General features: G+C 40.2%; 1 protein-coding gene across 7 annotated transcripts in view; it reads right to left on the bottom strand.

The window, feature by feature from the left end:
* Positions 1-392: 392 nt before the first annotated feature.
* NMNAT3 (nicotinamide nucleotide adenylyltransferase 3) overlaps positions 393-24,096 on the bottom strand; it is a 34,452-nt gene continuing 10,748 nt past the window's right edge. For all 7 annotated transcript variants that reach the window (XM_081192745.1, XM_081192749.1, XM_081192747.1 and 4 more), the window contains 4 exons: positions 23,760-23,898; positions 13,115-13,298; positions 8,116-8,225; positions 393-1,636 (listed from right to left, as the gene is read on the bottom strand). In XM_081192745.1, the coding sequence (XP_081048871.1) occupies positions 1,227-1,636; positions 8,116-8,225; positions 13,115-13,298; positions 23,760-23,868 (813 nt within the window). In that variant the 5' untranslated portion in view covers positions 23,869-23,898 and the 3' untranslated portion in view covers positions 393-1,226. The remainder of the gene's footprint in view (positions 1,637-8,115; positions 8,226-13,114; positions 13,299-23,759; positions 23,899-24,096) is intronic.

Here is a 24,096-nt window from a genome sequence, read left to right as displayed (position 1 = left end):
TACAGAAAAATATACGTTTTCTCTCTTTGCGTCTTTAGAAATACAAATGCTGCAGTGCTAAAATACAATTTACAAGAAATATTATAAGTCCATTTATGAAGTGAGGGTGGAGGAAGGCGTCCTTGCAAATCCAGTGCTGGTAAGTGGGACTGCAGGCAACGGCTTGACAATTTTGCAGTAAAGATACTGAAAGCATTGTGGCATTGCGATGTGGTGAAAGGCTTACAAAAATAGTTCACAACATCCAAAAAGAAAGGAAAGAATCGAAAAACCTCAAACAAAGTCCAGACATAGAATTATAGAATTGTAGAGTTAGAAAGGGTCACTGAGTCCAATGCCCTGCAACGCAGGAATCTTCTGCCCAACATGGGGTTCAAACCCACAACCCTGAGTTTAATTAAGAGTTTCATGATTTATTGGTTGAGCTACCAAGAAACAAAAGAAGATTGTAACATCACAATCCCACACCACACAACGTTGGGAGTAAATCTTATGGAAATCAATGGGGCTGACTTACAAGTGAATTGTTTAGGATCACGTGATATGGGAGCTTGTTTTGATTCACTGTCAATAGTGATACTTAAAATGATAAACTTCTTCACATAACAGATGGCAAGGCAGAAACCAAATGCAGCAGGCAGTCCTTGTTTTAGATTTCCAGTGCCTATAAATAGACTCCAGTGCTTGCAAGGAACATCAGGTGGAACGAGGACTCTGTTCTTCATTCATTTCAACAAGAGGAAAGTTTGCAAAACTGTCTCCAACGCTGAAGGTCAGTGGGGAAGTCCCTTTGTGAACAGAGATAGGCTCATTCATCAGTTCTTCACCACAGCTTTTGACTGGCGCAGACGGATTTTTCCATAAAATGGATTACTCTCATATTATCACAACCAAGCTTACTTTCCTTTATAGGCATATTGTTTAGGATTGTCACTCTGAGAAGCAGGTAACTTAGGGCTCAACCACACATCTACCTGCTCTGCTGCTTTCCCCCAGGAAAACCCACTGCTTACAGCTGAACTGGAGCAAAAGTCAGTCAGGTTTTCTCTGAATTGGCATTTGCCCTGATTTAGTGCTGACAGCGGCTTTTTTGAGGGAAAGAGGTGGGGCAAAGGTAATACTATTCGGACCCATGCCTAAAAATCATAGGAAAAGTGGAAACCCACTCAGACCCATGATTTCTAGGCACAGGATAAGTGGAAGTGAGGGCAAGCCCCATATTACCATCAGTCATTAAGAGGGCTGACGACAGAACAGTTTCGCTTAAGAGGCTGCAGCAAATCCCCTTCATTTCTTTGTTCAGTCTCATCCGTGTATATATTGTGTTGCTTAATATAGGAAATAACAGAATCTGGAACGAGGTATTTCACACTTTGCCCTTTGCGCAAGGCGTGCCTTATGTTTGTGGCACTGATTTCATTGTGAATCCACTCCCTAACCAAGTGGATATTGTGCTGGTACCTGCTTAAAAGTGCTGATTGAGAGATAAACCGAGAAGGATTGTTGCCAACGCGGCTAATACAAACCAACCCAAATTTCCCCACTATTTCTAAAATGTGTTCTTCCTTCCAGAGGTTAGGTGTTTGAAACGTCTTCAGAACATCAGCTCCACACAGAAGTTTTAACTCAGGGACAACTGCAAGAACATAATATCATTCGCATTATTTTCTTTTGCTGAAACATCCCCTTTAGATGTACATTTATATTTGTAGTTTATATGAACACACACACTTAAAATTCAACCAGCATCCTGCTAGAATCTACTGAAGTTAAGGCTGCTTACACAAAGCATATTCTTTCCTCCAAAGAATTCTGGGCACTGAGTTATAATTCCCAGCAACTCTTAAGAAACCACAGTGCCCAGGATTCTCTGAAAGAATGTGCTTTAAAGGTATAGTGTGCATTTGTAGAATCCTCCATAAAGTGTATTATTTCAAATTGCAAATGGGCATCATATGCCTTTACCCACACGGACCCACCTGTTCCTGCAGTCATTCTCAGAACCCCTCCTGCTTGTGCACACATTCATCCAGCAACAACCAAGAACAAAGCCTTCTCTGTTGTGCCACCAACACTTGGGAGCAGCCTCCCCACTGAAATAAGGCATACTCCAACACTGTTTCACTTCTGAGGCATGTTAGAAATACCTTTCTGTTCTAGCTTCTTCCCTGCCTTTGTCTACCATTATTTTTTCTGGTGTGTGATTCTAACACGTTCTGTCTCCTTTCATCTTCTTCATAAAGTAAATAAATGCAGTCTTTTCAGGATCTTTCTTCAGATTAGCTTCTACAAGAACTTAATAATAATTGCTGCCCTGGCTGACTCCTTCTCACTCCAGCAATATCCTTTAAAGGATATGAATGCAGGTTTCCAGAAAATGAGTGAACATTTAAGCCTACATATTATACACCTTAATTTGCTTTTCAAATAAGAATATGCACACTAAGGAAGATCTCCACAATAACAAAATACAGGTTGCTTATTATTACTATTAATAATTTTATTTTGAAATTTTGGAGCAATCAATCTGTTCAAGCTTTAAGGACTGATCCACATATTTCAACAGAGGCAGCTACAAATGTGGATAGGTCCAACTTGTAATGCAAGGAGTTACAGATTCTTTGGGTTTCGAACAAAAGTTTCCATGTAGCAATGCATGACCATCTCTGAGCTCATGCTGAAAGTGGTCAATAATTTATCAGTTTTGGAAATGAACACACATTAAGACCTGAAGGACACTGGCTCTACCACCTTCCCATGCCCAAAGAAGTACAGGTACCTTTGGGAAGGGCAGAGACATGTGGCTGCTTCAGGAGCTCCAGTAGGAAAAAATGATGCTATGCACACCACTCCCACTGGGTTGCACAATCCTTCCCATTTGTAACCACCCTTGATTAAATTCTTTGAAAGAATGGGAAACTCATAGAGTTTCCAGCAAATATTTAGAGGTACAGTCATGCAAATATGCATTCATTCATTCATTCATTCATTCATTCACTCACTATCTCACTCATTGCAACACATAGTTACACACAAGACTCTGCTTTACAGCTGCAAATAAAACGTTTTAAAAATGATGTAAAGTGCAATATACAAATGTGACACTAGATGGTGACAGTGAGGTATGCCAAATTCAATGTATTTTTCAAAACGTTTTTTAAAAAAGCATTTTCACAGTGTGTTTTTTATATGTGTGTAGAATCTACCAGTTTCCTTCTCTTGTGTTGATGCTTTAGTTGATACTTTAGTTATGACAAACCATTATTTCCTCAGTGATTGTACAGAGAAAAAGAGTGTGGTTCCCATGTACATATGGGGGCAGCCAACTTCCCCACCCACACATATAGTGTGCCTTGTAGCCTTACAAGGGCAATGTACAAAAAAGAGAGGCTGCCCCTGTTCCATGGGAATTGCAAGTGGGAAGGGAGCTGTTGAAATTAGGTCCTCCTTGTGAGATTCTTACAGGCATCTAGACTAGACTGATTCAGCAGGGGTTACACCCACACCAATTTAGATAGATAGATGATAGATGGATGGATGATAGGATGGTGTGTGTTTGGAAAAATCCAAACTATAAAGCATATTCTGAAGCTTGGGGTAGAGATTTATCTAGCAGGTTCCCTCTGAATAAAGATACAAGCAGCCCTCTTTGACAACCAACATCAAATGCCAACATGGTCAAGCAACATACAACACACTATCATCCATCATTCCCGACATTAAAATGTCTATTTTAAAAAATTGTGAGAACAGCGTAAGGCTCTCTCTTCAGAAAGGCATCAAATCTTGAAACCAGAATTGAACAACTAAATGGCTTTTTAAAGAAGGTTGCTGATAGAATCAAGTCTAGAGGGACAAGAAACAGGAATATAACTTCCTTGGACTTTTGAGGGCTACTGTTAAATAATGATCTTGCAGTTTCACAACTGATAATGGTTTTTCTAAACTGCAATTCCAGTAAGAGTGATTCAGTTTCTGTAGCATACTTGACCCTTTTTTATTTTTTGTAAGGTTCTGAATGGAATATCTGAATCAATACTGGTAGCAAAAAAGTTATTCTAATACTCCATAATACCCTGCCAGAAAGGAAAACCGAGTTAGCTAAAGGAGAAACTGCCATCAGCACAAAGCAGCTAGCTTTAACAGCCTGCAAGATCTTATTAAGAGACAAAACTCTCAAACCAAAACAGGTAGGAAACCAACCAGGTTATCTGCCCAAGTTCAATTTGAAATGAAATAAAGATCAAGGGTCTCTTATAAAAAGGAAAAGACTACTCTGTATGTGATGCTAAACTCAGTGACCCTTATCGGAGATGTGAAGACCTACTAAAATAAGTTACACAGAAGCAGAAAGCGTTTTAAACTGATAGCAGCCCTTGTAAATATCTCAGAGGACCTTTCAAAAGGAAATAGCAAATAACTGAGATGTTCTCAAAAATGGCAGGCTGCTGTTATACTAACAAGAAAGTAGAGATTTCAGAGAAGCCAGGCTCATTGAGAACTCATTAAAGTCCATCTCAAAGGAGATGCAAGCTTTACAAGGGTCTGAGTTCTTCTCCAGCTCAGATTGAGATCCAAGCTGGAGAAGAATTATAATATTTCCTGGTTGACAAATGTTTTGCAGTCACAAGAGTGTTCTCTCTTAGCTGAGCTGAAGAAAGCTTCTGTACACCACAGATCATTCAACCCACCCCCAGAAACTCCTTTAAGGAGTCTTGGAGGATGGGCTTTTTTTGGCAGTCAGACATTGCACAACCTGCTGGATGTTGTCCTTTCAATGTACGCTGCCGGAGTAAAAACTAAGGTGTGGAAGCTTATTTCCCATGAGTGCTCCATCTGCACCCCCACTATTTACCCTGCAGTCTCTTTCCTTCCCTCTGTTTAATGTAATGGCATGACATTGAATAGAGGGTGATTTAAGGAGCCAAAATGGGAATTGTTTTTCTTTGTTGCATACAGTAAGGGGGAAAAGTATTTGATCCCCTGCTAAATTTGCCCGTTTGCCCTCTGACGAAGAAATGACCAGTCCATAATTTTAATGGTACGTTTATTGTAGCTGTGAGAGACAGAATAACAGGAAAAACCCCAGAAACCCAGAAGACAAAAGTCCGAAATTGATGTGCATTATAATGAGTAAATTAAGTATTTGATCCCTTTGCAAAAGATGACTTAGTACTTGGTGGCAAAACCCTTGTTGGCAATTACAGAGGTCAGACATTTCTTGTAGGTGGCCACCAGGTTTGCACACATCTCAGGAGGTATTTTGTCCCACACCTCTTTGCAGATCCTCTTCAAGTCAGTAAAATTTCGAGTCTGATGTGTAGCTACTCACACCTTCAGCCCCCTCCACAGATTTTCAATGGGATTAAGGTCTGGAGACTGGCTAGGCCACTCCAGGACTTTAATGTGCTTCTTCTTGAGCCACTCCTTTGTAGCCTTGGCCATGTGTTTTGGGTCATTGTCATGCTGGAATACCCATCCTTGACCCATTTTCAATGCCCTGGCTCAGGGAAGGAGATGCTTACCCAAGATTTGACGAGACATTGTCCCGTCCATCGTCCCTTCAATGCAGTGAAGGTGTCCTGTCCCTTTAGCAGAAAAACACCCCCAAAACATATGTCCCCTCCTTGTTTGACGGTGGGGATGGTGTTTTTGGGGTCGTATGCAGTATTCCTCCTCCTCCAAACATGGCGAGTTGAGTTGATGCCAAAGAGCTCGATTTTGGTCTCATCTGACCACAACACTTTCACCCAGTTCTCCTCTGGGTCATTCAGATGTGCATTGACAAACTGTAGATGGGCCTGTACATGTGCTATCTTGAGCAAGGGAACCCTGTGGGCTCTGCAAGATCTCAGTCCTTCACAGCGTAGTGTGTTACCAACTGTTTTCATGGTGACTATGGTCCTAGCTGCCCTGAGATCATTGACAAGTTCCCACCGTGTAGTTTTGGGCTGCTTCATCACCGTTCTCCTGATCATTGCAACTCCACGAGATGAGATCTTGCATGGAGCCCCAGACCGAGGGAGGTTGACAGTTATTTTGTGTTTCTTCCATTTGTGTATTATTGCACCAACTGTTGTCACCTTCTCACCAAGCTGCTTGGCAATAGTCCTGTAGCCCAGTCCAGCATTGTGCAGATCTACAATCTTGTCCCTGACATCCTTGGACAGCTCTTTGGTCTTGGTGGCTACTTTGGAATCTGCTGGATTGATTGCTTCTTGATAGGTGTATTTTGTACAGGTACTGTAACGAGCTGGGATTACAGGTAAGACCTCTCCCTTATAGCAGGGAAATTGATGGAGGTTAACTTAGGTTATTGGTATTTTAATCTCAGCTCCTTACATACAGTGAAGATATCAGGTAGCCTGACATCTGGCTGGTTGATAGGGGATCAAATACTTATTTCACTCATTATAATGCACATCAATCTCTGACTTTTGTCTTCTAGGTTTCTGGGGGGTTTCCTGTTGTTATTCTGTCTCTCACAGCTACAATAAACCTACCATTAAAATTATAGACTGGTCATTTCTTCGTCGGAGGGCAAACGGGCAAATTTAGCAGTGGATCAAACACTGTCCCCCCTCACTGTAGTTAGTATTGTTATTGTTAGTATTGGTCAAAATAGACCCACTGAAATTGATGGAGGTTAACTTAGGTTATTGGTATGGGTCTACTCTGTGTAGGACCTTGCTGAACACAAGCCTAAGAATAAAAAATGATCTGAGATCTTTCAAAATTTGTTTCTTGAGCTAAATCTCTGCAGAGCTTGCCTTTCTCTACAGAAAGTTCTTCCTTAAGTTTTGTTGTTGTTTTTTAAAGCAAGCGTAGAAAATATAATTTAGAAATAAGTTAAGTAAAAGGGGTGTTGCAGATGCTGGGTTGGATCCAGGGCTCCCTCCATTTGTTGAAGGGACTTCCTCATGTTAGAGGAAAGTCAGCATAATTCATGGTTGTGGAATAACCTCCCCTCCAAGGTGAGTCTTGCACCATCGTTGTAGGCTTTTTGACAACTGATGGAATGGATGCTCTTCCATTATCCTGCATTGCTTTTCCATACTTCTGTTAACTTTGATGTTGGTTAGTTTTGTGTTTTTATTTTATTTTATTTATTTTATTTAATTTTATGATTTTTAATAATAATTTGTATTGGGACTATTTGGAGAAGGGCAGGCTGCAAATACAAATCATATATCTATATGTATATGACCCTATGATCCACGGGACAACTGGGATAACAGTAGTTACTAACACATTGTGCAAGGTACATATGGAAATTTTTAGCATCAGGCAAGCCTGTCAACAGCATGGGAGGGATTAAACCTAGCTTGGGAGAGATAAGCTAAAATCATTCACTGCTTGCAGGTGGTTGAAGAACATCTGTTGGGGTCTTGACTATGCATTACTAAATAGGAATTAAAAGCTCATTTAGGAGTACATGCAGGGAAGAGTGAGCAAAACTTGGGAGGAAGAGAAAAAGGCTAGAAAGAGAGCTAATCGGGAATTAAAACAAAAAAGCATAGTTGTGGTTTTAAATTGAAATTTCGGCATCACTGGAATCCGTAGCATTTTCCAGGTGTTCAGGGAGGTAGGTCATGACACAACCTACGCACATTCATTACTGTACTGCTTCACAGGCTCTCAAACTACAATTTGAGACATTTTCTTTCATTTGTTTGTGAGACATGAATGCACACAGTGATGCAATGGCATTGCTGTGGCAGGCTCTACCTCTGTACACTGACATGTACAACTAAACACACAGAAATAAATTTCCCTCTGATTGCAAATCCTGCAAAGTTGTCAGCTGCTTGGAGAGAGCTCCCCACATGCTGTATGTGCAATGGATGCGAGGGAAATCTTGAGGCATGCTAACGAACCACAGGTAGTTGGTAGGGCAGAACCAGCCACCATGATACCAGCAATTCCTTTGTCCACACCTGGGAAGCTGCATCAGATACATCTACCACAGCATTAGTTTCCCAACTTTTGACCCCTGGCTCCAGCCACAAGCATAAATAAATGCTCTATTTTCCTACTTAGGCATGGGTATTAATCTGATAAAGGTGCAAGGCATTATCATGTACACAAGGAACACTACCGAAAGCAGTAACAAACCTGTGAGTGATGAAGCAAACGATGCTCCGGCAGCCTTTTCTATGGGCCAATTGTTTTCTCCGGGCAGTTCCTTGATATGGTGTGATTTAAGCAGTTCTTTGTAATGGTGCCTGTGTTAAAATAAAAGGCTCTGTGTAAGGTAATCCTCTCAGAGATACACAAAGCGATTATCTTGCACTTTCAGTTTCTAAAACTCAATCGGCTTTTGTGTACTTCAGGGCTTAATTAGATGGCTGGAGAACTTGCCATATTAATTCTGTGCATTGCAAGATTTGTGTCAATGGCGGCTCACATTCTTGTCCTAACTTGAACATCTTCGATTGACCATTATTTCTTTTTAATGTTGCTTTTACTCCTCTAGGAGATATAACGCATGTAAAACAGTATCTTTTGTTGGACTTCAGCTTTATAACACACAATAAAATGTAATAAAGATTTCAGGCATTTACAGAATAAGCTGCAAAATGGTCACATAAAAAAAAATCGCTTCAATTTCAAAAAGAGGAGAACAACAAAAAAGGTCATTGACTAGGCTCGAAGTTCTTCTTTAAGAATGTCCTATAGAATGTTTTACTTTTTATTCTTTTGAATGGGAGACACCAACAACATAACGGGAACTGCTTAGTTAGCTCCTCAGTTGTTTGGATCCAGGCTGGCAAGGAAACCAGGAAGAGCTTTCTAAAAGGTGAGAACATAGAAATATGGAAGGGAACAAACGGAGTAACTCAGCACAGCAAAGCTTTGTCAGGAGATAGGTAAAGCAGATGCTCAGGGGTGTGAGGCAAAGGTGGCCTGAAGCCAACAGTGACATCAAAGCTTCTTAGTTGCCCAGACCAGTGACAAACCTGACCTATTTACAAGGATCAAAGAGTCTCCCATGTGGCCTATTTGCGTCGAGAGGCTTCCTTGCTGATGTGACTGGTCTCCTTTGGGGAAGGCTGGATTGGGACATGCTGAATCGTGTCCTCACATTTCCCAGTTGATAGCAGTTCATGACCCACCATGGAGCTGAATACTGAAAAATTCAAACACAAGCCTGCAGCTAGATTCCAGGAGCAGTTTTCTTCTACAATCAGAACCTATACCATTCAGTGTTGGTTGGTTTGTTCTAAATTGAACCCACTACTCTACAGGCATCCAAATGTAAGGAATGTAAAGTGAGCACAATGAATATGGTTGCCAAAACCGGTAGACAACTGTAGAGCTACACTCTAAGCAAGCTGCAAGCAATGTGCCAAACTTATTCCGAGGCCTACAAAGGTTAAGAACAAGCTCAATTCACCTCCATATGAACTTCCTCACACCTGAATAAGCAGCAGTGTTGTAGCTGTTTAAAATGTTAAAGACAGGAAGAAGGATTTCCCTCCTCTTGCATTCCTCTACTGGGAGATGTGCCAAAGCTTGACATCTTAAGGCTGCAATCCTATCTATATCTACACTCTCCTGGGAGTAAGTTCTACTAAGCTTGTGGATGGGGGGGAATTCTTTCTAAGTAAACATGTATAGGGCTGTACTGTAAGTTAGATACATCACAACTAGTGCTGATTTGTTTTAACTGATGTTAATGTTGTATTTTTTAAAATGTTGATATCCACTCTGGAACCTCATGGTGGAAGCAAATAAGAAATCCCAAGAAATAATAATAATACAGTGTTAATTAAGAATAAGAAAAAAGCACCAGCTTTGGAGATGCAGTTTGCCCGCTGTAATTCTCACAGTTTGATTCAGCTAGATATATGATCAGTGTCAGGAGTGCTGCATAGAAAGAGTCCAGCCAAGCCGAGACACAGTATGAGCTGAGGATTACAGAAAGTACCAAGCTATGTGACGAATATACATTCATTTTGTACAGAGATTTCAGTTTGATTATATTTTGCACTTTCAGCAGGCAGTATGTCAATCTACTCATATTGCCTAGCTTTTGAAGCATAAAGAACATACTTGCAAACTTGAATAGAAGGTGTTTTTTTCCCTTCTCTCCTGACAATTCTCAACACCTCTTCCCAAAGTCTGGTGTTGATGCTTTCCAGATGCAGCATCACTAGACATTTTACTTATTTATAGAAGTCCTCAAAGATTAAGCAAAGCAGCTTGTGACAACTGCCTAGCAGAATCTGTTAAGCATTAATTGAATATTGTAATTTTACAGGACAAGGAAGAAGGCATGCATGAACACTCAAATCGGGTAATGCAAAAGAAATGGGAAGAGAGCTGGATCAAAAGACAATTAAGTAACATTTCTTTTCCCATATATTTTGTAGACTCAACAGCAATTCCTTCTTGTCAAGACTGAGGAAGGAACATAACAATAACAATAAACAAAATATAATTTAGATTCCAGAACTGCAGGAGGCTGGATTAGATGACCCTTGTGGTGCTTTACAATTCTATGATAAAGCAAGATGCAATGCCATTATTGGAGAACTAGAATGTGATCTGTGACAGACATGAATAACTGTCAAGGCATCGAGACAGGAACAAGAGTATGTGCCTGTGTAAAGAAAAAGTAAGTGGGGATAATAGAATAATCCTTGCACTGTAAACTAGCATAAGGATCAGTACAATAGAATGGTAAGCAGGTTTTCAGTGCCTTCAGAAGCAAAAAGTACAAGTGCCTAAAAGAAGGACTATGCCTCCTAGCTCCACGGGAGAAAAAGGTAGAGAGACATCTGAGATGAACTCTGGGAAAGAGAATTTTGGCTTCTTTGGTGAATCAGTTCTGCAGGACTATGGCAAGAATATCCAAAAACTACAGAATGAGAAAATATCAAAGTGACATTTGTTGCAATGAAGCACAACGTACCCAAGCCTACCAAAATTAAGCCTACAGAAGCCAGACATTAGCAAACAACTAGGTTCACTATTTTAATCTGATGCATATCAAAAGATGTCAGATGACTGAAGCAAGCAAGCCAAAACTCAAGAAAGCACCCAGGTTTTTGGGGGGGTGAGGACAGGCGGAAGGAAATCCAGGATCCCTAGCTGAGTTAACCTGTAGAAAAAACCTTCCTTGTCTCACAAGTGAAAGACTGGCAGACATGTGATCTGCATAGGTGTTTTATTGAAATGTAAGACAAAAACACTGAAGTATACAAAGGATACAGGCCTTCCGGTGATCAAATGAGTTTTGACACAGCCCTCCAGTTTTGTGTCTGCCTTGCCACAGCAATGAAAAATGCATTCAGACACCCATTCTAAGCCATCTTCGTTAATGATGACAATGCCAGACAAAGTTTTCCTTATATGAGGCAAAAAAAACAACAACAACCCAAGGTGGGTCGTCTAAGGACTTCAGATTGTTCAACACACAGCCTTAGAAAGCACAAGAGACTTGGAATGAGGAGCAGAATATAAATTTAATCACAGGAAAGCGAACAGCATCTGTCTTGAAGAAGGAAAAAAAATACTACCAAAAGACATTTGGATGAAGCAGACATCAGGGAGTCATGGCTGTAAATGAACCTCAGACAACGAAACAGATAGCTGAGAGGTACCATTTCATCACCATGTATCTCACAGGTCCCTTCATATGTTAGTGAAGGGGTTCACACTGAGAAAGGGACAATGGCTTTGTGCCGCTGGCCCTGCTTCCAACATCACAGTTTACCCCAGACCCATCCCCAACATCCTAGGCATGGATGGGTATAGCTGGGCAAGCCTGAGTACATAGTTCTTCTCTACTCACAAAGGCTTTCCTAGGAACTGAAGTCTGCACCATCAGGACCTCAGGTATGCCCATATATGCTTAAAGGGCAAGGTCTCTGTGCATAGGCATCCCCAGTTCAGATGCTGATGAGTGTAGATTGGGAGGGGGAAACTCTCTTTAGAGGAAGTACATTAACAATGTATTCCTATGCACAGGGGGATGTTTACTCCCAGGTTAAGTGTGAGTAAGCTCCACAAAATACAATGGCAATTCTGGAATAAACATAGACAGAACTGAGCTGTAATACTCTAATAAAGTGACTGGTAGAAATATCTACACAGCCTTCCTGTCGGAGAGGAACACTGCATTACCAGGAGGGTAATTGGACTCACCTTTGACGTTCATCCATTTGGTTGAAAAGTGTTAGTTTTCAAACACCAAAGGATATTTTCACTTAATATTTATAGTGGCTTAGATCAGGCATGTCCAAAATCCGTTTTGGGGGCCTAATCCAGCCTGCTGGTCAGTTTAATCCAGCCCCTGTGGCAGTTTATTTCCTGGGGTTGGCCCTTTGGTCTGCCCTCACAGCCCTTTACTTCATCAAATCTGACCCTCTTTGAAAAACGTTTGGACACCACTGGCTTAGATAAAAGTTACCTAGTACATGTGATAAGCTGTTGCACACTAACATGTTTGATTCAAAGGGAGAGCTTCTACAAAAAATAATAATCTAAGTTTATTTCTACAGGTGTGACTCAAAGATTATGAGAAAATATTGCTCCCCTACCTACTCTGAGCTGCAGGCCCAATTTGTTGGCTTTGAAGAACATACATGTTTAGCTAGCAATAATCTAAAATAGCAAAATATTTATTTAGCTTTTCCTGTTATGCCATGATTGGAACTGTATACAGTAATTAGAGTATTCTTCACTCAGGAAGGTTATTGTTGTAATCAAATATATATAACAAGATAACACAGCTTCCAGACTTTCCATTTAACCCTCCGCACTGTGTATGTGTGAAACCATCCAGTGGCCTGGTGGGCTTCAGTACCCCTTTAAAAGCTCTTGGCTCCTTCCCTGGGAGATCAGCCACTTCTTCACTGTAAAGCAGCCTGCCAGCTTTACATTTCCCCTAGTCCTTCTCAAGACATTTTTGGTACACTGAAAGCCCAGATTTGTAAAAATGTAGCATAAGACCCCACTCACTTGAATTTCCTTAGCTCATTCTGCCCTTAGCATATAATTTTGTAGTGCTGGCAAGATTCCTAAAATACAGCTTATCTGAGACACCCCATGATTCTTTTGATCATCGAATGCAGAAGCAACACACACAGAGAGACATCATCATTACCTGAGAACCACTACAGTCTCACTCCATTGCCTTTGCTCACTCTCCCAAGGGTCTACTCTGATCCAGTCGGAGGTCTCCAGTGCAAGTTGAGCCATGGCTACACGATGCTTTGCTGCTGCCAAACCTTGCTTTCCATACTCATCATTAACTGGTGAAATGATACCTCCAATCACTCGGTACTTTCCTTGGTACAGGGAGAAAACAGAAAGGGGGGGAACAGTCCTTGTATATCTGTTTTGTAATGGTGATAAATGAGGAAATGAAAATTATGTAAACAATAAAAAGCATTGTTCCCTCTCCTTGGCGATTAAACTGTTCTAAGTTCTATTACTGAAGCGTCAACTCCATTAGATAGTACTAAAAGGAAAAGTGGATGTGTGTAAAACCTTCTGCAAATAGAAACATTTTTCATTTATAATGCATAGGATTAGACAGACTGAAGATAAGGCTAATGAATTTTTAGTTCTAGCAACTGTACCAGAACAGTTTCAAGATAGCGCAGTTGATGAATGTTTTAATTGACCAGTGTTTATTTCTTAGTATCTGATGCATACTAGCTAACAAGATTATCATGCCTTATCCACATGCTGAAGGAATAATGCCATGTTTCTGTAGATGTTTTCTGCCACTCTGCTTAATAGTGCACAGCAAAGCAAATCAGGAGAGTCAAGGGAGAAAACGGTTAATAAGAAAGGTTTTTCAGACCAAGACCAGAATGGTATGAAACAAAAAAAAGAGAAATCTTTAATTGGGCTTATCTGCGACAAAGATCTCCATCCATATGATTGACCACGTTAATTAAAATGGAAACAGAAGCCCTTATTCTTCAACAGTGCAATGAAATCTTTGATGTAATAAGATTTTCAGAGCAGGCCCTAAAGTCCTCAATTGAGGTTGGGGAAAGTCAATATGATGTTTTCCTAAAAGTTATCAAATTTATCCAAGTATAAATAGCAAGGGAAGCCTGCAGGAAGACAAGCTTTCATCCATCTGTTTCCCAACACTCTGGGGTGGATGAAAATGTCTAGCTAAATAAATGATCCCAAATATTTTCATGGATTAACTCTGGCAACAACGTCAACCTACAACTAATCAAATATACAGCATTACTTATTGTGAACATGTGAAGCTGTATGACCTATCCAAGTTCAACCACTGGTCCATCTAGTGCAGCGTTGTCTGCTGACTGATTAACAACTCTTCAGATCTTGAGGGGTCCTTCATGAGATGCTGGGGACTCAGTCTGGGACCAAATTAATGCAAGATGTGCATACCACCACTCAGCCAACAATACCTCCCCCATTGCCTTCTTTATGTGCTCCACAGTTTATCACTGCAGTTCTACGCTTTATTGGTTTTTCTAGTTTGCGCTTTCTTACAGCTATTGGGTGGTACTCAGCAAAATAACTGCACCAGTGGCAAGGATTAGTGTTAGCACAATGGGATTTGCCCCTCTCCTCCCCATGTGGTCCCCAAATCTGCTCTGGGTAGTTGGGAGAACCGCTGAAACAGATTTAGGGGGGAGGAGAGCAGGAGAACATTCTATTGTTCAAGAAGAAATATTTGCACTGTTGGAATCCACCTCAGGGCTACACTGAACACAACCCATTATCATCTGACTTCCTTTATAGCTGGAGCTGTTCGTTTTAGGCTAGAGCAGCCTGTGAATTTTAAAGCTCCTCTTGCTATAATTTAACCAGCTGTAAATTTTGCCAGTATCCAGGAAAAGATCTCCAAAAAATATTATTGCCTAATGTGAGCCCTCACCCTATAATAAAGTAGCAAAATCCTTATCTATCTTCTTGGCATGAGTCAAATGATTGCTCTGACATTTTCCAAAATCTCAGGGTTAGCAGATGCTTGGGAATGTTTTCTAGCATATTTTTGCAAGTAGAGGCTATACACGAACTAGCCATGATAGATGATTTTTCTAATCTTTTTTTTAGTAGGTTCCAGTAATGGGCACTCTAGACTTTGCCAGAGTAATTTATGGCCTCACTTCAGATCTACACTTTAATAGAAAGTGCAAACCTTTCTATTACAGTAAAAAACAACAACCAAAAAACTGAAATGAGGTCATAAAGTGGCATCATGTTTATTGCTGACCAATTACTCCAGGTCATGCTCGCTACAATTAAAGTTCAAAAGTAGTTCCCCTACTTGTTGCCTGAGGTAGAAAAGTAAAAGCATGCCTGACTTGTATGTTGATTCTGCAGCCATTCTAAATGTAAGGTTAGCTGTCTTGAATGTGAAAGAATGTGTAAAAAATTAAAAGCTGCCTCTTCAGGCCAAGGGCTTATTCAAACCTTCCTGCAGTAGCATCAACACCAGTTTTCAAAGTCCCTCCACACCTTCTAAGAGGACATCTATAGCCAGGTTAAATCTTAAATCACAATTTATTCCTACCTACAGCATGAAAAATCCAACTAGAGTCATTGTAGTGGTAGAGATGTGGTGAAATTGCCTAGATTCCAAAGAAGACTCACCTGACTCAATCTAGTCCACATCCGCATCAGAATCTGCAGTTATGCAGAACCCTCCGTAAGGCAATATGTGGACTGACGCAATGCCTGGTCTCTTTCTTTTACATTTTTTAAAAAAGCAATCTATTTGGCTAGCGCGTGGTGCTCCTTGCCACCATGTGCTCAGTACTGAAATACTGCAAGTCCACTTTACATGGGGATAGGCATGTCACATCCAACTCCAAGCAAGGGATCATCAAGAAGACTTGCAATATTTTAATAAGGGGGTGCAGAAGTGCAAAACACTACACATGTGCATTCTGGTGCATTCTGAAATAAATTGATTCATTCATACACATGAGCTGCTCTAATCCAGTGGACTCTCTTTTTTAAAGCTGTAAAAGAGCAGGGCTGCAGCACTCAGACCACATCGCAAGAACTTGTATTTTTCATCACAAATGTTGCCTTTGTGCTTCCCTGTGGATTTTTAAGGACTTCCTCTTAAAAGACCACACAGAAATGCAATGTGCTTAGTCCTTTTTTCATGTAAAACTCAGGACTGGACTTCAATGGGTCTTTCTAACCCTACTTTATATTTTAAAGTCAACTAATTTAACTCACCCATCCCAAACCTATCCAAATTCTGCAACACAATTTTGCTCAAAAAAGTAGAATTAAAAAAAAGAAATTTTATGCTGAGAAATGTACATTATAGAGGAAAATGCACTGAAAAGCATACAAAATATATACTAATGGAATGGAAGGCATACAAAATGTGTACAAAGTGTTTAAAATGTAAACACACATTTCTCATGCTTTTTTTAAATCCACAAAAAAGCAAAACCCAGACGAGATGTATACAAACCTGGCATGAAAATGCAAATAGGTTAAACCATCAATCCCTTGGCTGCATTTAAACAGAAGTTTGTTTATTTTTTACGGACATTTCCCTAACTGTTAATTTCCACATTAAATCTGAGCTTTCACAGAACATAAAAGCCACTTCTGAAACTATAGTGGAATATAGCGCATGTTTAGCACTCATTTCCATATTATTTGCAAATAGGGTGTCTCCCCCCCCCCAGAAGCAAATAACACAATAATGATCAATAAACTTGTACTATATTCCACTATAGTTTCAGAAGTGGCTTTTTCATGTATGAAAGTTCAGATATATACTGCAGAACTTAACAGGGAAAAGTCATGAAAATGGAATAAAGCGGCATTTGAATGCAGTCCTGCTGGTTTGTGGGTGGGGGTGGTCAGAGCATAGTTGAAGGCAGGGAAGGATTTCCAAGCCTTGCCTGGGCAATCTGATAACTGCCTGCATTCCCAGATGAGTCGCTGAGAGCAAGACAACAGCAAGTTATATCAGCTGTAAAGGATCCTTTTTGGTTATGCAGCCATGCACTTGCATTTGGCCAGGGCGGCCAGTCTGCACCTATGAACCTGACCCTGTCGCTGTCACTTTACTGCTTTGGGGATACAGCTTAATGATCACATCAGCTCCAGGAAAGCATTCGAGGAAGAGATGTCATTCCTGTGGATTGCAGCTGGTGCAGGGCCAGCAATGCAGTTATACTCTTTTTCTTCCTCTCCCTGCATATAAGAGCTGGATCATGTTTTATGCGCATAATGGATAGAAAGATTGGAAACACTGAAGGTTTTAGATATAATTCCTATGGGTGTTTGCAGGAGGAGAGGGGAATATTTCTCACTATTATATGGCTTTGTTTGGTTATCAAAGCTACACCAAGAATAGGAACATAAAGCAACAATAAATTTATATATTTATGTCTTTCAGCACCTTCTAAGCTCTGAAGGTTTGAAAAAGGCACTGTTGCCATCTTAAACAGAATTATCACAGATTACACTCTAACCTTTTCTCCAGATTACATGGAAATACCTTATCATGCAGTATTTAATTTCCCCAAGTTTCATTCTGTAATGGAAAATCAAAGTTAAACTCATGCCAGCAACTGCTGTGACATTAATTAAATCTGACACTAACCTGGCACCTGGGATCAAGCATTTTATTCTTTCAGTTGCATAGCTTTTGGTTTAAATATGTTGCAAATCCCTGGCAAAAAGGTGGAGGGAAGGAGGTGTGTTACTTATGAAGCAGTCCCCTTGCTTTTATCAATTGTCTGGGATCCTCATATGCATTCAGCACCTGTTAATGAGGATTAAAGGGCAATTTCTCATACTGTTGCTATTCTCATTATATCTTGCTGCTGGAAAGGACCTTACATTTGCTGGCAAGCAGTGGACAGATATCTGTTCCAAGTAGAGGTGACAGTCTTCAGGAAGAATACACAGCTGGACAGCTGGATATGCAATGGGATTTTGCAGTGTACATCACATCACCTTGTGACTACTCCTGAAGAAGACAACACACAAATGAAGAAAGCCATGATGCTTGGGCCACAAGGACCATGCCCAGATGGCTTGTTCTACACTAGGACAGAGATGGCCCCTTAGGATACATTCACACGGCCAGCCGCTGGTCATTTTCGCCAGATGGCTATGGACCATTCGTGCAGATACCCAGCCCATTGTGATTTACAGAAAATCAGGGCAATGAACCATTCTCTATGCATCTTTTCTGCATCCTGTGATCTTTGGTACTCCTATTGGTACTCCAATTGAGTTCCTACCCACCCCCTGCATGGCGCTTGTACCTCCTTCAAGGGAGACAACCTGCCTGCAGTTGGTCTATACAGAAGTCCTGTGCTACCCTTTCCTGGTTACTAACCTGTCCCATCTCCTTTGTAATAGAAGCTTCTTAAAATAAGATTTTAACACTGAAAATGCTGTTGCAACTAACTCAAACACTCAATTTCTTTTAGCAGATATTTAAAGTTGATTATTACCAATCCTAGTATCCCACATAATTTCCTTCCTTTTTTAAGCATGACTACTCGTATCCTTAAAGGTTCCAGAACCTTATTAGTTAATTAGTGTTCAGCATTCTAATCTATTCTCAGTTGGTATGTGACCAGGAATATGTCAAACCAGAACATCCTTGTATTCAAGAAATGTTAATGATAACACTTAAACCTTCAAATTAGATTAAATGCTCCTTAGAGAAACTCATAACTTGAGATCAGTGAAACTGGCACATGATGTTGTACAGTAATCTTTGGGTGAAATCCACCCAAGCGGGAGGTGGTCTTTTTGCCCCACAGTAAACGAAATGGATGAATACTTTATTTTCTATCTAATATATTGACTGTACATAATTAAGTTAATGTAACACAACTGTTACATGGTCTACTGTTCATTTGGAAAAGAAGAGCATAGTGGAACTTATTTGCTTATGCCATGGTGGTAATTAAGTAATACTGAACACCATCACAACACCTTCAGACTCTCCATAGCTTCCCAGACTCAATACATTTCCTAGAACACCTATGGAAACTTTGGTCACCCACTTGTCTTCAGGGGTATTTTCTTTCTGATCCCTACAAATCAATGGAGAAATCTGGCTTTTTTTCTTTTCTTTTCGTCCCAGCAATAGTATCCACATGAGATAGCTTAAGACCACTTCCTTGTATAGGAAGCATTAGTGTGAAACTGAACTTTTGGAGATGAGCAGCAACCCTACAATGGAAACAGCATATGGAATACAATACCCATGATCATCATACAGTACGGTACTTTGCAATAGACCATATTTCAAAACAAAGTTGACTGTGTAAACCTATCCACCTCCCGCCAAGAGTGTGAAATAAGAGCAAATCTGCCCAGACACTGGGAATGGGAGGGACTGACTATAAAGTAAAACTAATAGTATTCAAAATTTCTGAGCAGAAAGATCATATGTGCTTCAAAAACACACACACAAAAAACCCTGATCAAATTATGTCCCATTGTGAAACAAGCAGGCTGAAAGAGGAATTATGCTGGTATGTTTGCATAGGTGAGGTATGCATTCCTTCCAAAATAACGAGATTGTAGGGTTAAGGGACTTCAAAAAATAGCATGCTGTCAGATCTGAGTGTTACAGCCTGATCTAAGACTTGCTGAGCCAGCTAATAAAGCTTCAGACCCAACCACTGCTCAAGTACAAACTCTCCCTCAAGTCAAACACACGTTCAAGTGGTGTGATTCAGGTACGGCTGATGTGCAGGAAAAAAGATTTAAGAGTGAATATGTTTTGGTAAATAATGTTTGTTCCAGTTGGCAAGAAACTGACTACAACTGCCTTTTTGCCAGCTTATTTTTGAGGTTTCCTCTGGTCCGCACAAAGACAGATGAGGAAGAAATGAATTTATGAAGAGAGGCACACTCCAAATGTTTCATGATAGAAGAAAAGAAAATCATGAGAAAATGACAGAGCAAGCTTCATTATTATTATAATACAAGCCACCAACATTACATATTCTTGGTCTGAATGGGAATTTTAAACCATCAGCACATTGTTCTTAGATTTATTAAAGCATATCTGCCAAACAGGTGGCAAAACCATGGGATGTGTTGATTTGACTGCTACACATGTTCATTTGCAAGTTCATTAGATTTATCAGAACCGGCAAGATTGCATATCCGTTATTTTCAGTGAAGAAGTAGCAAGCAGCATGGGAGATCTAGCAGCTAATATTAGAGAAGAGATGTAAGCTCAGTGGTAGAGCCCTTGCTTTGATGCATAAGGTTCCAGGTTCAATCACTGGCATTTTCAGCTCAGGATGGAAAAGGGATCCATCTTAAACCATAGAGAACCTCTGCTAGTCATGTGTAGGCAATACTGTGTTAAATGGCACAATGCCTAACATGGTGTTTGCGAGTATCATATCTTCCTAATGTTAGAGACCAAGTCCGCTGCTGGTTTACATTTTTCTCATCTTCCCTTGACTCTTTTCTCAGATCCTTCTAGTTCAGAACAAAAGATCCATCTAGTCCAGCAGTTTGTTTCTAACAACTGCCTGCCAAATGTTAATATGGTATACATCTCCAATATTCATCTTAGCCAAGAAGAGCCTGCTTATGGGTAGATAAGGATTATACAAAAGGTTCACCTAAGCCCACAACCTGATGCTTTTTTTATACACTGGCCTCCTGCCCCACTGGTGGCCAAAAATGAACAAATTCAAGAAAGAAGAGAAATAAAACCACACATGTTGTTATTATCTAACCCAGAGCACTAGGTGAGTGGTCTTGTATTTTTCATCTTCCCTCAGGCCGACATCTTACATTCCTTTCATTATGTAGACTGAAGCACTCTATAAAAAAGATTTCATTAAAGGTAAAATACATAGAAAAGATAGATCATTTCTGACCTTCTTTAAACTGTAGGAAGCAATGGCAGATAATAAGAGCACAGAGGAACATGAGCATCTGAGAGCATTAGCACTAACAGATTGCAAAAAAGATATTTGGCACCATCAGCACGGTACTAAAAGGCACTTGTAGAACAAGGAATTGAATCGCATTATGAGACGAAATATCTAGCCATGCATGACAAGGCATGAAAAGTTAAATAAGGTTTCACATGAGTACTAATAAAATACAAAGGGGTGCATTACTCTCATAGCTATTCACTGGTGTATAGTCATATCCATTGTATTTAGGAAGTGACTTCATAAAATTTGCCCACTGGTGTGAATAGAGGAGAGAGAAATTCACTTAACATACGCAGCCAAAGTTGCTTGGCAGGGATGAATAGGATGCTGTGCTTGGAATGGCAAAAATGAAAAAGGAAAGAAAGAGTTTGTGCTGAGACACCAAGGAGTGTATGAAAAGTTACCAAAGGAAACTCCTAAAGGGATGGGCCCGATCCCCAACACTACAAGTTCATATCTGCACAATTAGGGATTCAGTAGGGTTCAATAGACTCACTTGTACTGATTGGAGGGGAAGGGATACGTGGGAGTACCAGAGACATACCCTCTAATGTCCCATCATTTTGCCTACTTGTATGCCTGTGCATGTGCAAGTGAAACAGGTGGCACTGAACTGGTGCTGGAACACTGCTCTATTGATCCCTATAAAAACTTGCAATGTACGGGCATTGCGCTCACAGAATCTGTTTACCACACTTATTGTGTCCCTTATATTCATAACTGTTTGTACTCTAAACCATGAAAAATGGATTTCAAGAATTAGTTGGAATACTGTGAAAACAGGTTCACTGGATTTGATGCAGACCAAGTTAGTTGCACAAAGCCCAATTGAAATAATTGGGGAAAGTAAGGCATGCCTCTTAAGCCTCAACAATGTTAATGAGACTCAAGTACAACTAATCTGCTCTGGATCCAACGCATGGATTCTGGCTTGATGACCAGAGCTCTTTTTGTTACAAGGAAGTGTCTTCATTTAGGGCAATTTAAGAACCTGTCTTGAGCAAAGAACAGTGTCTGTTTTTACTGCCAAGACACTGAAGAAAGTGATGTGGGCCTAAGAAGCTCCACGCAATGCATATCCCCATAAATGCCAGGGTGCCATTACCAGGACCAGTTCCTGTGTGCTTTCAAATATGCAGGGTCAGAGGGCCACAGCCAAAGCCTCCTGATCAACCAAGGGCCAAACTAGATGTAACATTAATTGAATACACGAGCAATTAATGTGCACTTATGCACAATTGTTCACTATATAAATAGCATCCTAGGGTATAAGCCTTGGGCCTCAGTACCAATGGTGTCACTGGAGGCTTCCCTAAAATGCAAATAGCTTCAGAAAGGGGATTTTTTTGTCTGCGAGAAGGAAAGTGTTAAAATGCTCCTCACCACCATACACAGGCTGGAGGTTGATCAGGCTTCCCTGTGATGCCATTTACCTAAACAAAGCACACATACTCATGTCTAGTTTGGTTCTAAATGTCCTTCATAAGGGCAGGGATGGCTTTCTGTTCCTCTTGTTTTGCTCGGCAACATTCATTTATTTTACAGCTGTCATTATTTCACCAGTTTTGCAGGCCAATTGTCTCCGTTTCCCTTAAAACAACTTACCAGAAAGCTAAACTCAGACCTATACAAAACCATACGCCATTAATAGCCTATACAATTCAAACATTATGTGTAATTGAAGACAACATAATTGTTAGAGACTACAGTTGTTAGAGATCCAATTACTATGGGTTGGCTAACAACCTGAAAAAATATAGAAAAATTATAGCAGGGGAAAGTTTCGATATTTGTCAGTTCTAAGATTATACCTTAAATTCACAAAAGAAAAAACAGAAGCCAGTTATTGTTAAAATTTGCTAACCTCTGTTTTCCTTCTCTCAGTTGGATGAAGTCTGTCAACCACTTCACTCACTTTAGCAAGCCATTCCTTCCCTGATGCTGAGGAAGTACCTCCCCAATTTTCTACTAAAAAATCTTTGGCTGCTACTAATAGATCCCTTCCCATTTTTCTCTTTTGCATTGTAGCATTGCAAGGGTAAATTGGGCCAAATATCAATATTCACAGCTTGCCTTGTCACCGGTCATTGAAACTGTATTTGAGTTCCGGTTCTGTAACTTGCTCATGCAAGTGTTATGATGTACTAATATTGCTCTGGTATTTTTGTTTCACCCGAGCATCGGAAATCTGCAATCTGCTAAATGCTCCTGAACTGTTTCTTGATGCTTTCCAAGCATCCATGTCCAACACTCCATCTGTCAATGATTCTGAGCCTTTAAATAAATAGCTACCTACTTATTCCTACCTTGAGGCTTTACTGGTGCCTGAATGAACATGAGTTAGATGATCCAGAGAGCTATCCTGGTCATTTGAATGAAACACCAAAGCTGCTGAAACTTAGCTCTTTTGCAAGTTCTGTTTTGAAGAAGCAGTTTTACACCTTGGTGAATATGACCCCTTTCCCCATTTTCCCCTAGTGTAAACTGTAAATCTTTAGACTAAATGCTAAGACTATCATACATATATAAAGTGTTTCTTTGCTCCTCAAGAAAAATGGGGCAGGGGGAGTAAGGCCCCTTTAAACAAGTTTAAATCTGCAACTATTCTACTAAACAGCTGACATAACTTCACCGTTGTGGTGTGAAAATCCCATTTTATATCTCCATATTTTGAGCCTTATTTTAAGAGGTGATAAAGGTGCAAAAATTCTGTTCAGCATGCTGTGAAATATCTAAGTCTTGAACTTTAATTAACAGGAATAAAAATGTGTTGCAATGACGTGAAATGTTGCCAATTTTCCGAGATTCCAATGGTTCCACATTCCAACTCTGCACACTGACCTGTTTGATGAAGGTGATCTCTTGCTAGTTCAAATAGACGCATATGCATGTTTGTTATGGGGTTAAAGGAGCCACAGGCAAGAAGGGTGAGGGGTGTCAGATACTTCATTGAGGCAAGCAATCTCTGCAGCAACACACCCTAAAGGGGTGAGGGGAGAAATAGCAATTATATTAGCTCATACAGCTAACAGCCTTCTGAAACTTTTTCTCAAAATGAACAATGAATCATCATTCTATTTTTAAAAAAGCAACTCGCTGAAACATTATAGTAGACTAACAATGAATGAATATCCTAAGTACTAATGCTGAAATCTACATCTTTATTGAAATAAATAAG

Source organism: Podarcis bocagei (assembly GCF_964188305.1).
Source record: "Podarcis bocagei genome assembly, chromosome: 4".
NCBI lineage: Eukaryota > Metazoa > Chordata > Lepidosauria > Squamata > Lacertidae > Podarcis > Podarcis bocagei.
This window is presented reverse-complemented; position numbering and strand designations above follow the sequence as displayed.